The following is a 13771-nucleotide window of genomic DNA, read 5'->3' on the forward strand; positions in this document are numbered from 1 at the left end:
TCTTGGCCTCTCCCTCCCACCTCCAAAGTCCAGGGCCACCAGCAGAATGGACTTTAATAAAAAAATGACAAAACAGGTCTGTACATATTTACAGGCTGGGGGCCAGGAGGCACAGGTCCAACGACGGGGGCCAGGCTGCTCACTTCTTGGAGAGCTTGACTTGTTTATGCTTGGGGGGTGCCCACTTGAGACAGACGGAGTCCACTGTGGGGAGAAGGGGCGGGAGGCAGGGCTGGGCCTGGGCCAGGCCAGCTCACACTCGGCTGCCCTACTCTGGGCTCAGGCCAGGTTTCACCTCCTCCAGGTGAGTACAAAAGGGCAGGCTGTGCTGGGGAGGGGCAGGGAAGCCCAGGAATGAGAGGCCTGCCTGGGCTCCATCCAGGGAGCTGGTCTGACTGGTTTGGGATCATGTGACAGCAATAAGGAGGCCTTGACTCCTAGTAGTCCATATACCTACCCCCAACTCCTTCCCCCACCACACACACACACACACACACACACACACGACAGTCCCCTACCCACCTGTGATGGGTGGTTTCTTATACTGGGCACTTTTCAGGTGCTCCTCCACCAGCTTGGGTGTGACACAGATCACATGCTGGCCCTTCCAGTACTTGACCATGTTGAGGGACTGCAGGGTACTGATGATGTCATTCTGGGTGATGCTGGTCATCTGGCTACAAAAAGGGATGCGAGCAAATGCCAGACATGGTGCCCTTATGGGATCTGGCCGAGAGGGCAACAGGGAACAAAGAGATGGATCTTGGCCCATCTCAGGACAAGCCCTGCCCTCAGGGTCCAGGAAGCCCCACCACCTGAGGTCCTTGATGGACACTGTGCCCCAGAGGCTCCCTCACCTGAGGTCCTTGATGGACAGTGTGCCCCGGAAGTCCCGCAGGATCTCCAGCAGCACCCAGGACCAGTAGCTGCGATAGCTAAGCTTGCCCAGGTCAGACAGTGGTTTCTCTGGGGAGCCGACCGTGCTCTCCAGCTTGGATAGCTCATAACCTGGCAGTGGTACAAAGAGGAACCTAGGATTCAGCCCGCCCTGGCACCCTTGCCCCACGGGTGTCCCCCTCCCAGACAGGCCAGGAGCCACTCACTGAAAGCAATGAGGAACTTCCCGTAGCCTCGGCGTTGGTAGGGGGGCAAGGTCAGGATGCAGGCCACATTGTTTCCATCTGGGGACTCCTTCTCCTGTGGGGGGCAGGTGCTCAGGGCCGCTGGGAGGCTCTGTCTCCACTCCATTCACACCTACCCTCGCCCTCCCTACCCCCAGCTTCCCGACCCAGCACCTTGGAGAAGTAGCCGACAATGTGGGCTCCTTGCCTGTCCACCTCGGTCAGGATGTAAAAGACGAATGGCTCCACATCAAAATACAGTGTCTTGTGGTCCAAGAAAAGCTTGGCCAGCAGACACAGGTTCTGACAGTAAATCTGGGGGCAAGGAGGGGGAGACAGGCTCAGGGAGCAGGCACAGGACCCACTCAGCTGGCCTCCAGGAACCAGCACCAGCACGTGGCAAGTGGGTGCCTCGCCAGGCCAGACAGATTTAACACTGGAAGGAGTCTTCGGTCAGCCTCTGACAGATGGAACTGAAAATCAGAGGGCAACCGCTCCAGAGGCACCAGCGGAGCTGGACGAAACCCGGTCACCCCTTCTGAGTGCCAAATACGGGGTGGGTGCCTTCCATGCGGGATCTGGTTCGGTCTTCACAGACATTAACTGTCACTGTTTCAGCTTGGGAAACTGAGGCTCCAAGGCAGGAATTGAGACTTTCCCGTTCATGACTATGTCCCCAGTGGCCAGCACAAGGCTAAGTATGAAGCTGGGTGCCTGGTAAATGTCTGCTGAATGGAGGAGCCTCAAGCCAGAGCTCCAGCCCGTCTGCCCACTTGGCTGCACTCCAGCAGGGGACAATGAGACCAAGTTTGGCTTCATGGCACATACCAAGGGGCTCCCTGGTCTCTGACAGCACAGCCTCTCTCACATCCAGCCCGGCAGCCGTGCGAGCCCAGCATTGCCAGGCCCATCTCAGGAGGAAGCTGAAGGTCCCAGAGTGGAAGTGCTTGCCCAGGGCCTCAGAGCTAGCAGAGGGCAGAGCTGGAAAGCACCCCCACATCTCCAGCAGGGGCCCTTCTGCCATTCCACCAAGTCATGCTCAGGAAGGCAGAGCAGGGACAAGGGCTGGGCCCAGCCTGCGCATTCTCTGAGTCCAGGGCTAACCAAGCCTCAAGAGATCACTGATAATAACAAGGCCGTGTTAATTAAGCACTTACTGGCACCAAGCACTGCACTGAGCACTTGACATTTGCTGTCTCATTTATTCCACTAACAACACAGCTAGGTAAATATTATGACTCCTGTCTTACAGACGAGGAAACAGGAACAAACTATGTTAAGTCACTTGTCTGTGGTCAGTGAGGAAGTGACAGGGCAAGGTGAGCCACCGTGAAGTGAGTGGGGCCACTCTGAAGCCTGCCCTCTGCCCTCTCTGTCCTATGCTGTATGGCCTGTCTACGGGAAATCAGGACACTTGGGGGAGACCCTCCCAGACTGACAAGGCAAAGGCAAAGTTCTCTACAACAGCAGAGTAGGTCCCAAAGGCCCCAACCTGCCCTGCTGAAGTCATTTGGGGCCAGGAACAAGGAACTCAGTCAGCCCTTGACAGCCACAGAGCTCTCAGCAGGAAATTTCACACAAAGCGGTCCCCTCCCAGTCAAAAACAAACACCTTTCTTTCCAATGCAAGGAGAAATCGCTTCTAAAAGCAGCCTAAGGCAAGACAATCTCCACTCTGGGTTCCAGAACGACCCACGCTTGAACCTAACCCCACCAGCAAGAGAGTCCTGGGGCCACAGGGCCCTGCATTTCCTGTGCGCCAACCATAGGCCTAGCGCCAGGCTAGGAGGCCCTCAGAGGCCTTTTTTTTTTTTTTTTTTTTGAGACAGATCCTCACTCGTCACCCAGGCTGAAGTGCAGTGGCACAGCCTCGGCTCACTGCAATCTCCACCTCCCAGATTCAAGCAATTCTGGTGCCTCAGCCTCCCGAGTAGCTGGCTTACAGGTGCGCACCATCACACTGGCTAGAGATGGGGGTTTCGCCATGTTGCCCAGGCTACTCTCCAACTCCTGAGCTTAGGCGGTCAGCCCACCTTGGCCTCCCAAAGTGCTAGGATTGCAGGTGAGCTGCCATGATCGGCCCCTCAGAGGCCTTCTGTCCACAGAGGCTCACGCTAAGGCTGCCCCCTCCCCTTTGGTGGTGATGAGGATCATCCAAGAGGTGCCCAGGGCCTCCCAGCCTCCCTAGCCCCTGGCCACCCACTCACCTTATGGTCTTTGCCGTCGACTTCGTACACAGAGATGTTGCTCTTGCGGTAAATCTCCTTCCCTGGGGGCTGCCGCCACTGGCATTGGCCCTGGTGGGGGAACGAGAGAACAGGCTCACTGCCCATAGGTTCTCTGCTAGGTGGGCCCCATCCACCACTGCGTGCCTTGGAGCAGGTTTCTGCCTCTGTTTCCCCTCAACACTTCACCTGCGTCCAGTAATCCTCCCAGCAGCCTTAGTAGGGCGATCCTTCTTTACAGACCAAGGCCCAGGCACAGAGATGCAAACATCACACAGTGGGGTGGGGTCCGTGGGCCTGGCTCTGGAGGCGCCCGTCCATGACCATGGCCTCCCTAAGCCACACCTATTCGCCTCAGGTTCCACACTTTGGGAAGCAGCCCACTGTGCCATGATAAGAGCGCCCCCTTCCTGACAGCCTCCAATTTCATCGACACCTTAAGGTCCCACTGCCAGGGGGTATGTGTGCTTCCTAGGATGGGACTGGCCTTGGCAAAAGACCTGAAGGGGGTGAGTTACTGTCTCTATTCCAGAGAAGAGGAAGCTGAGGTCTGGAGTCAAGGTCACCCTGCCAGCAACGGCAAAGCCAGGCCTGGAATCCAGGCCTCCTGACGCCCAGCAGCTCTTCCCTGAACTTGCTCCTCTGGGCCCATCTCCTCCCTGGAGCTGCCTACGCAGCCGTGCTCAGCCTCCATGCTGGCCTCTGTCTCTACCAGGCCCCTGCCCCGCTCTGCCCGGCCAGCCCAGCCTTACCAGGTGGAAACGGTAGGTCTTCTCGTATTTCATGTACTTGAGGCAGTACTCGCAGAGCCAGAGCTTGGGCTGTTTCCCATAGTCTTCGGGGAACGGTGAGAAGTACCAGGCATCAATTTCATAGTTCCCGATGTGGATCTTGTCCACGTACTTCACCTTGGTGATCTGCAGGTGGGGGTGGGGCACAGCACACAGCTCAGCAGGGGCTCCTCAGCAAGGGGAGATCGGGGACCTGCAGGCAGCTCCCCACCCCGCTTACCGCCTCGTGCTCCTTCTCCAAGGCCGCCGTGGTGGGATCCATCTCTGCATAAGTCTGAGCCAGGAAAGAAAAGTGGGCAGGGGTGAACAGAAGTGGTGACCAGGTTGTCCCTTCCCATCCAGGACCCACAAGCCTTCCCTGCTGTCTTCCAAACCTCATTCCCTGGATGGCAATAATAGCCACACAAGTAGCTGACCTGTCTGACTCAGTTCTGAAGCTGGCCAGTCCAAGCTCCTCTCGCATCCACCCACCCCATCCCCCAGATATCCCAGACATCCTTGATGCCCAAGTTTGGACCTTTTGCCAGACGAAAAGGGTTAGGATCAGGATAGGGGCTTCAGCTGCATGATGGGGGTAATCCAGCTCTGCCGAAGTTGTGAGCCTCAGATGAAATAACGATCTTGCCCACCATAGGAACTGTCACTGCCTCTCCGATGCGCCTGGACCCCTTTCCTGGGCACTAGACCCCACCTGCCCATGGGACTGCCCCATAGGTCCCTCCCACAGGGACAGCAGACTCAAGATGTGCAGAAAGGACCTCAACACTCCTCCCTGCAAACCTGCGGCTCCTCCTGAGTTGCTCATTTCACTGGGAACATCACCCTCAGTCCCACCATCCAAGACCCATAACTGGGCCTGCCTCAGACTCCTCCCTCTCCCTCAGCCTGGCCAAGTCCTAATACAGTGGATGTAGACCCTACCTCTGACATCTCTGGAATTGGGCCCTCTCTGGAATTCTCTCTGTCCTGCTCCAAGTAGTCATGGCCCCATCTCAGGTCTAGACAATTGGCTAGGCCTCCTCAGATTCCCAGCTTCCAGCCCCAGCCTCCTCATTGTTATCAGCAGCCCCCTTTATGCGGCCTTCACGCTTTTGCACAAACAGCTCCTTCCACCTGGAAAATGCCCTTCCTTCTCTCACTGCCAGCAGAAAACGATTCCTCAGCCTGGCATGGAGCGCATGAGTCAGGTGAGTCTGTGATGCTTTGTGACCTATCCTGTGTCACTGTTGTTATTGTGCTCTTTCCTGTCCTTCAAGGCTCGAGATTCTTCCCACCCACTCCAGAAGGCCTGGCTGGATTCTTCCCATGCAGAAAACATTCCCTAGTTCCCAAGTGCAGTGAGAAGTGGTCAACAGGGCAACACCTTCCAAGTATGCCCACCTGGGTTCCCCTATTTTCCCAGCCCTCAGAAAGCAGAGACTAAGAGTGACGCTACACTCACAGCATGTCCCACTCTTAGGCTAGACTCTGTGGGAGGAACTGAGTGCAGCCTGGCAACGAAAGAGGGACCCAAGACAGCCCGTGACCTACACAGGGCAGACGAGGCCCTGCCCCATAGCTGAGAAGGGAGGAAGGAGCCAGCGCTTTACCCAGAACCCCTCTCCACAAAGCACTGTGCTTACCTGGCCTCATCTAATCCTTTCAGTAACCCTAACATAGAGTGGTTTTTGTTTTTGTTTTTTTTGAGACAGAGTCACTCTGTCACTAAGGCTGGAATGCAGTGGCACCACCTTGGCTCACCGCAACCTCTGCCTCCTGGGCTCAAGCAATTCTCCTGCCTCAGCCTCCCGAGTAGCTGGGACTACAGGTGCACGCCGCCATGTCTGGGTAACTTTTGTATTTTTAGTAGTGACGGGTTTCACCCGTTGGCCAGACTGGTCTCGAACTCCTGACCTCAGGTGATCCACCCATCTTGGCCTCCCAAAGTGCTAAGATTACAGGCACGAGCCACCGCGCCCAGCTGCGTTATTTCAGTTTTACAGAGCAGTAAACAGGCAGGGCAAGGTGAGGTCCCTAGCCCTCCAGGACTAGCAAGCTGCTATTTATTCCAAGTGGTAAGCATGGCATAGACATTCTTTTTTTCTGAGATAGTCCCTTGCTCTGTCATGCAGGCTAGAGTACAGTGGCGACATCTCAGCTCACTGCAATCTCCTGCCCCTGGGCTTGAGTGATTCTCCTGCCTCAGCCTTACAAGTGGCTGAGACTACATGCACCTGCTACCACACCCAGCTTTTTTCTTTTTTTTTTTTTTTTTTTTGAGATGAAGTTTTGCTCCAGTCCAGGCTGGAGTGCAGTGATGTCATCTCGGCTCACTACAACCTCCACCTCCCAAGTTAAAGTGATCCTCCCACCTCAGCCTCCCAAGTAGCGGGGATTACAGGTGCCCACCAGCATTCTCCACTCGTTTTTTATATTTTTAGTAGAGATGGGGTTTCACCATGTTGGCCAGGTTGAACTCCTTATCTTCTAATGATCCACCCGCCTTGGCATCCCAAAGTGCTGGGATTACCGGTGTGAGCCACAGTGCCCCACCTTTTTTTGTATTTTTAGTAGAGATGGGCTTTCACTATAATGGCTAGGCTGGTCTCGAACTCCTGAGCTCAAATGGTCCAATCATCTTAGCCTCCCAGAGTGCTGCAATTACAGGCATGAGCCACTGCACCCAGATGACATTATTCCATTTCATCCTCACAATGAGCCTTTGAAACAAGAGTGCTCATTGTGCCTGTTGTACAAGACAGGAAACTGAGGCCACAAAGACGTGAGGTCACTTGCCCAAGGTCACAGAACTGGTACTCAGCAGAGATGGGCGTGGGCCCCTGATCTGTCCATTTCTGAACCTAGCCACTGTAAAGATGAGGAAGAAACATTTTCCTCCTCACAGGTCTCTTTACGACACATTCCCCAATTCTCACAAAATACAGTCCTCTTCTGCAAATGCAATAAAGAACTACAAAAACACTACTTTTCTTAATTGTTGCAATTTATTTAGAATTAAACATTAATTAGGCTCTGAAGAACCATGCTATTATTAACTGGATGATAGTTTCATTACCTGTTCTTTGATTTTTATCACCACTGGCCCGTTATCCACCCTGCTGATTGCCAGCTCAGAGGCATGTCTTTGTTCAGTGCACACTAGTTGGGGAATTAATCTTAGATCTATGCTGTCCAATAGCCACTTGTCACATAGGGCTATTTAAAATTATACTCAGCCAAACATGGTGGCTCATGCCTGTAATCCCAGCACTTTGGGAGGGTGAGGTGGGAGGATCACTTGAGGGCGGGAGTTCCAGACCAGTCTGGCCAACGTGGCGAAACCCTGTCTCTACTAAAAATTGAAAAATGAGCTGGGTGTGGTGGTGGCATGTGCCTGTAATCCCAACTACTCGAGAGGCTGTGGGAGGAGACTCGCTTGAAGCCAGGAGGGGGATGTTGCAGTGAGCTGAGACCGCACCACTGCACTCCACCCTGGGCAACAGAGTAAAACTTTGTCTCAAAAACATGAAAATAAATAAAAAATTTTTAAAAATTATAATTACAAAAAAAATTTTTTTGAGATAGTTTTGCTCTGTTACCCAAGCTGGATCAAGTACAGTGGCACGATCTTGGCTCACTGCAACCTCCACACCTCCCAGGTTCAAGCGATTCTCCTGCCACAGCCTCCTAAGTAGCTGGCACTACCACAACTGGCTAATTTTTGTATTTTTAGTAGAGACAGGGTTTCGCCATGTTGGCCAGGCTCGTCTCCAACTCTTGCAAGTGATCCATCTGCCTCAGTCTCCGAAAGTGCTGGGATTACAGGCATGAGCCACTGCACCTGACCATAATTTTAAAATTCTTAATTCTTAGTCACATTAGTTAGACACATTTCAAGTGCTCAACAACCATATGTGGCTAGTGGCTACTGTACTGGATAGTACAGCTAAAGAACATTTCCATTACAATAGAAGTTCGATTGGGCAGTGCTGCCTTAGACCTTGAGAGGTTTTTCCAGTTTAGGGTATTTCAATTTTTTTTTTTTTTTTTTTTTTTTTTGAGACAGAATCTCACTCCGTCACCAGGAGCCAGGCTGGAGTGCAGTGGCTCGACCTCAGCTCACTGTAACCCCTCCGCCTCCCGGATTCAAGCAATTCTCCTGCCTCAGCCTCCTGAGTAGCTGGGACTACAGGCGCGTGCCACCACGCCCAGCTAATTTTTTTGTATTTTTAGTAGAGATGGGGTTTCACCATGTTGGCCAGGATGGTCTCGATCTCTTGACCTCGTGATCCGCCCGCCTCGCGTATTTCAAGTTTTTTAATCACACCACAGTACGAAGTACACTTGGCACTATAAACCTGTTGCCATGTCTGTATATACACACATGTGTGTGCTAGGATCATCAGGAAGTAAGAATGGAACAAGAGGAATCCTGCACTTTTATTGAGTGTGAAATAAAAGCTTCTCAAAACAATACTTGTCCTTAGTAAAGTGCAGCACCCTGATTTTTCTATCTTATCCACTTTCTTTCTTCCACTTAAATTTACATGCTGGGCTTGCCCACTGAACTCATGTACTCAGAGGGATGAAACTGTAATGGTTGAAAGTAACAAATGTCTAGGTATCTTGAAACTTTGACAAATTTTGCTCTGGTTTGCACTCCTTATTTAAATTAAGAAACTGAGACATGGTGAGACGCAGTAGCTCACACCTGTGAGCTACTCCCGGCACTTTGGGAGCCTAAGGCAGGAGGATCGTTTGAGACTAGGAGTTTGAAACCAGTGTGGGCAACATAGCAATACCCTGTCTTTACAAAACAATCAAAAATTAGTCAGGTATGGTGACACGTTCCTGTGGTCTCAGCTACTCAGGAGGCTGAGGCTGGAGGATTGCTGAGCCCAGCGGGCTGAGGCCACAGTGAGCTATGATTGTACCACTGCACTCAGCCTAGACGATAGAGTGAGACCCCATCTCAAAAAAATACCAATAATATGTACAACTGTTGTATATCAACACAAGAAAAAACCAAGGCAGATGCAGCGATGTGTACCTGTGGTCCTAGCTACTTAGGAGGCTGAGGCAAGAAGTTCAAGTACAGGAGTTCAAGTACAGCCCGAGCAACACAGCAAGACTCCTATCTCTCAAGAAAAAAACAAAATCATGGCTAAGGCCTCTAGCTCTGAGGTAGCACAATCTAGCTGATAGATCTAATTCCTTGTCTGGGTCCCTAAACCTATCTGTAGCTCTTCTGTAAATTGGGGATAATAATAATGCTTACCTCACAGGCTTGCTCTGAAATGTCAGTGAGGTCATATGTTAAAACACTGAGCTTAATGCTTCAGCTGACTGGCTAAGCGTTTGGCATCATTGTACTCAGCCCACCCTTTTACTAGCTGTGTGACCTTGGGCATGTAACTCAATCTCTCTGAGCCTGCTTCCTCACCTACCAAAAATGTAACTATTTCTGTGTGCTGAAGTGTTGGGAAGGATTTGAGGAGCTTATACATATACAGGACTTGGCAGGGTGCTTGGCTATAGCAACTGCCCAATAACATTCTCGTCTTTCCCACTGCACTTCAAGTCATTTTGTCTACTAAGACACGGCCACTAGGAGACAAGAGGCTACTGGTCAGCCGGGCATGATCACTCATGCCTATAATCCCAGTACTTTGGGAGGCTGAGGCGGGTGGATCACCTGAGGTCAGGAGTTCAAGAGCAACCTGACCAACATGGAGACACACCGTCTCTACTAAAAACACAAAACTAGCAGGCATGGTGGCGCACACTTGTAATCCAAGCTACTCTTGAGGTTGAGGCAGAATCGTTTGAACCCGGGGGTGGAGGTTTCGGCAAGCCGAGACAGCGCCATTGCACTCCAGCCTGGGAAGCAAGACCGAGGGAAGCAAGACCGAAACCCCTTCTCAAAAAAAAAAAAAAAAAAAGGCTACTGGTACAGGAGGCCTGAATTCTAGTCCCAGCTGCACCATTTCCTTGCTGTGAGAATGTAACCAAGCCGTTACCGTCTCTGGGCCTGTTTTCTTACCTATGAAAAGTAAGAGGAAGTAGATAAAGTTCCTGACACACTACAGGAGCTTAAGAAACAGGATTTGCCAAGGTTTTGGCACTGGGGCCCAAGAGACCCAAGAGAGCCAGCAGAGGCAGCTGGGCCTCCTGGGCCTGGGGACAGGAAGGGACCCGGACCTTCTGCACATGGTTGATCTCATCATGCTTGCGCTTTTGGTTGCGAGTGATCTTGCGCTCAGGCTGTTCAGCGAGCTCACTCAGGTACTTCTCTGAGTTCTTCTGCACAGCATCCTTCACCGTCTTGGTCAGTGCCAGCCGGTTCTTGTCTACCCACTCATCCAGCCGCCGGTTAACTGTAAGGATGGGCCATGAGAGCACTGCCAAGGCACCCCACTCCCTGCACCCAGGCCCAGATGCACCAAGCCACTCACAGCCCACGTAGTGTACATAGAATTCCTCTCGGCCCTCCTGGTCATTCACCCGCGACTGGATCACTTCAGCAGAATCTGTGACAGGGAAAAAGGCTAGGGTCATCAGGAAGGTAAGGCTGGAACAAGAGGAGTCCTGCACACTGAGGATTGGTGTCCAGAGTCAATGGCCACACATGAGCTAATCTTGCTGGTCTACCTCTGCCATTCTGCTCAATCACTGCCACAACTGTGACGTGGACCAGGTTGGGGCTGTTATTCCTATTTTACGGAAGAGAAAAAAAACTGGCTGGGTGTAGTGTTTCACACCTGTAATCCCAAGCACTTTTGGAGGCTGAAACAGGCAGATCACTTGAGGCCAGGAGTTTGAGACCAGCCTGGCCAACCTGGCAAAATCCCATCTCTACTAAAAATACAAAAAAAAAAGAGCAGAGTGGTGGCACACGCCTGTAATCCCAGCTACTTAGGAGGCTGCGGCAAGAGAATTGGTTGAACCTGTGAGGCGAACGTTGCAGTGAGCCACTGCACTCCAGCCTGAGTGACAAGAGTGAGACTGTCTCAAAAAAAAAACCCAAAAAAACCAAAAAAACAACAAAAAACAAAACAAAACAAAACTGAGGATTACCAGGGTCATGGATTTGAAAAATGATAATAGCTAATGCTTAACTGAATTTAAGTCTGACCCTAAATTCAATGATCATTTTACCATATACCCTCAGTCATTCATTTGTTCAGGGATCATGAAGGTTGGCTCTGGATTAAGACATCCTAACTAGGCCGGGTACAGTGGTTCACGCCTGTAATCCCAGCACTTTGGGAGGCTGAAGCGGGTGGAACATGAGGTCCAGAGATCAAGACCATCCTGGCCAATATGGTGAAACTCCGTCTCTACTAAAAATACAAAACTTAGCTGGGTGTGGTGGTGCATGCCTGTAGTCCCAGCTATTTGGGAGGCTGAGACAGGAGAATTGCTTGAACCTAGAAAGCAGAGATTGCAGTGAGCCGAGATGGAACCAACGCACTCCAGCCTGACGACAGAGCAAGACTCCATCTCAAAACAAACAAACAAACAAAATAGCCTACATTAATATATAATTCCAGTTCCCTACTTCTTAGCGATGTGTGACTGAGCAAGTTATTCCATCTTTCTGAGCCTCAGTCTCTTCATCTGTAGAAGAAGGATAACAGCCAGGCACAGTGGCTCGCCCAGTAATCCCAGCACTTTGAGAGGCTGAGGTGGGAGGATCACCCAAGCCCAGGAGGTCTAGGCTGCAGTGACCTGTCAACGCGCCACTGCGCTCCCACCTGGGTGACAGAGTGAGATCCTGTCTAAAAAAAACAAAAAAGGGGTAATAGTGCCAACCTTAGAAGGTGAGTTAATGTCTCCAAAATTTTTAGCACGGCACCTGACAATTAGTAGACCATTCAATAAATGAGTAAGGCAACCACCATGTGCCTGGCCGCATGCTATGTTGTTGCCGGGTACAGAGGACACAGTGATGAATCACAAGAAGTCCTGCCCTCCAGAAATTTCCAGTATGATGGAGGAAGACACAGAGAGAAAATTACAACATAATGGTACAAAAACTATGACAGAGGTATGAAACAAATGTTGCAGGAACACAGAGAAGGGAACAACTCACTTTGCCTGAAGGTGAATCGAGGATGATATCACAAAGGATACGAAGCTAAAAAGCTGAGTAGGAGGTAGACAGGCGAACAAGGAGAGAAAGAAAAGGCATTCCAAGCAGAGAGCACAGGTGGTAAAAAGCCGTGTGGTCTTCAGAGGATACAGTGTGCTATGGCCTGGAAATGGCCTCCGCTAGGGTTGGCTAGAAACTGGAGAGGTTTAAAAACTGGGTGCAGTGGTTCACGCCTGTAATCCCACCACTTTGGGAGGCCGAGCTGGGCGGATCACCAGGTGGGGAGTTCAAGACCAACTTGACCAACATGGTGAAACTCCATCTCTACTAAAAATACAAAAATTAGCTGGGCGTGGTGATGAGCGCCTGCAGTCCCAGCTTCGGGAGGCTGAGGCAGGAGAATCGCTTGAGCCCAGGAGGCAGAGGTTGCAGTGAGCCGAGATCGTGCCACTGCACGCCAGCCTGGGCGACAGAGCAACACTGTCTCCAAAGAAAGAAACTGGAGAGGTCACAAAAACCAATGCCATTCGAAGGAATTTGAAGTTAATTTTAAAATAAGAGAAGGCAGCAGAACATTACGAAAGGGGAACCTGTTGTTTTTCTGGAAGGTATTCTCTCTGCGGCCGGCTGCCAGGGACAAATGGAAGGAGAAGACGCAGAGACAAGACGGGTGAAGAAGAAGCGTTAGCAAGAAAAGAGAATGAAACCTAAGACTGGGCAAGGAAGTGGAATAGGAAGAATCCTGGTGATGGCCTGAGTGGGGGGTTTTGTAGCCGTCGCTCGGCAAAATCCGAGGCCGACCGTCTCCCAGAACTGGGCTGGCATCTCAGCGCCTGGAACTCAGCGTTCTTTCCTCAAGCCCCGTCCCCGCTCCTCTCCACTCCCAGCCCCAGGCTCTCAGCCTCAAGGAGAACGAGCTCTCAGGCCCCGCCCCCAGGCCCTGGGCCCCGCCCTCACGCCAGGTGCTATCCGGCCGCCGGCACAGGTACGTTTCTCCAATCTCCACCGTGACTTCTGGCTCGCCGCGTGCCGGGGTCGGCGGAGAGACGCGGCCCGGGGATGGGGCGGCCCCCTCTGCGGCCGCATTCTCCCCGGGCCCGGGCTCGACCTCCCCCGCGACCCCTGAAGTAGCGGCTGCAACCGCCGCAGCAGCTCCCTGTGCCGCCATTGTGGGAGGGGAAGTGACGCCAGAGTCGGGCGCCACGCGGCCCTTTTAGCTCCGGGTCAGCGGTGCGTGGGGTGGGCTCCTCAGGCTTGAGGGCAGGATTTGTGACGTAACAGGAGCCTATTGGCTTGTGTGGCCGTCCCGGCGACCCCGGGAAAAGCGGGTTGTTGACTGTGCAAGGGTCCTGGAGCTCCTGGCTTTCCGCGCGGTGCTGTGGCTACAGCCTGTGGTTGAAGAAGAGAGACAGACTTTCCTTAGGCGGTGACTCAGCTTAACGCTCAACATTTTTTTCTTTTTTTTTTTTTGAGATGGAGCCTCGCTCCGTTGCCAGACTGGAGTGCAGTGGTGCGATCTTGGCTCACTGCAACCTCCGCTTCCCGGGTTCAAGCGATTCTC

At 52.3% G+C, this 13771-nt stretch overlaps 1 protein-coding gene across 1 annotated transcript; it reads right to left on the reverse strand.

Moving 5' to 3' along the window:
* Positions 1–2: 2 nt before the first annotated feature.
* KAT8 (lysine acetyltransferase 8) lies at positions 3–13408 on the reverse strand. The gene is made up of 11 exons (XM_017515506.2): positions 13168–13408; positions 10571–10645; positions 10317–10492; positions 4357–4410; positions 4098–4262; positions 3328–3417; positions 1296–1436; positions 1104–1197; positions 858–1008; positions 523–677; positions 3–204 (listed from the first exon to the last, which is right to left on the reverse strand). The coding sequence occupies exons 1-11, from the start codon at positions 13376–13378 to the stop codon at positions 140–142; spliced, it is 1377 nt and encodes a 458-aa protein (XP_017370995.1). The 5' UTR covers positions 13379–13408; the 3' UTR covers positions 3–139.
* Positions 13409–13771: the final 363 nt, after the last annotated feature.

Source organism: Cebus imitator, unplaced genomic scaffold (assembly GCF_001604975.1).
Source record: "Cebus imitator isolate Cc_AM_T3 unplaced genomic scaffold, Cebus_imitator-1.0 Scaffold552, whole genome shotgun sequence".
In the NCBI taxonomy this organism is placed as follows: domain Eukaryota; kingdom Metazoa; phylum Chordata; class Mammalia; order Primates; family Cebidae; genus Cebus; species Cebus imitator.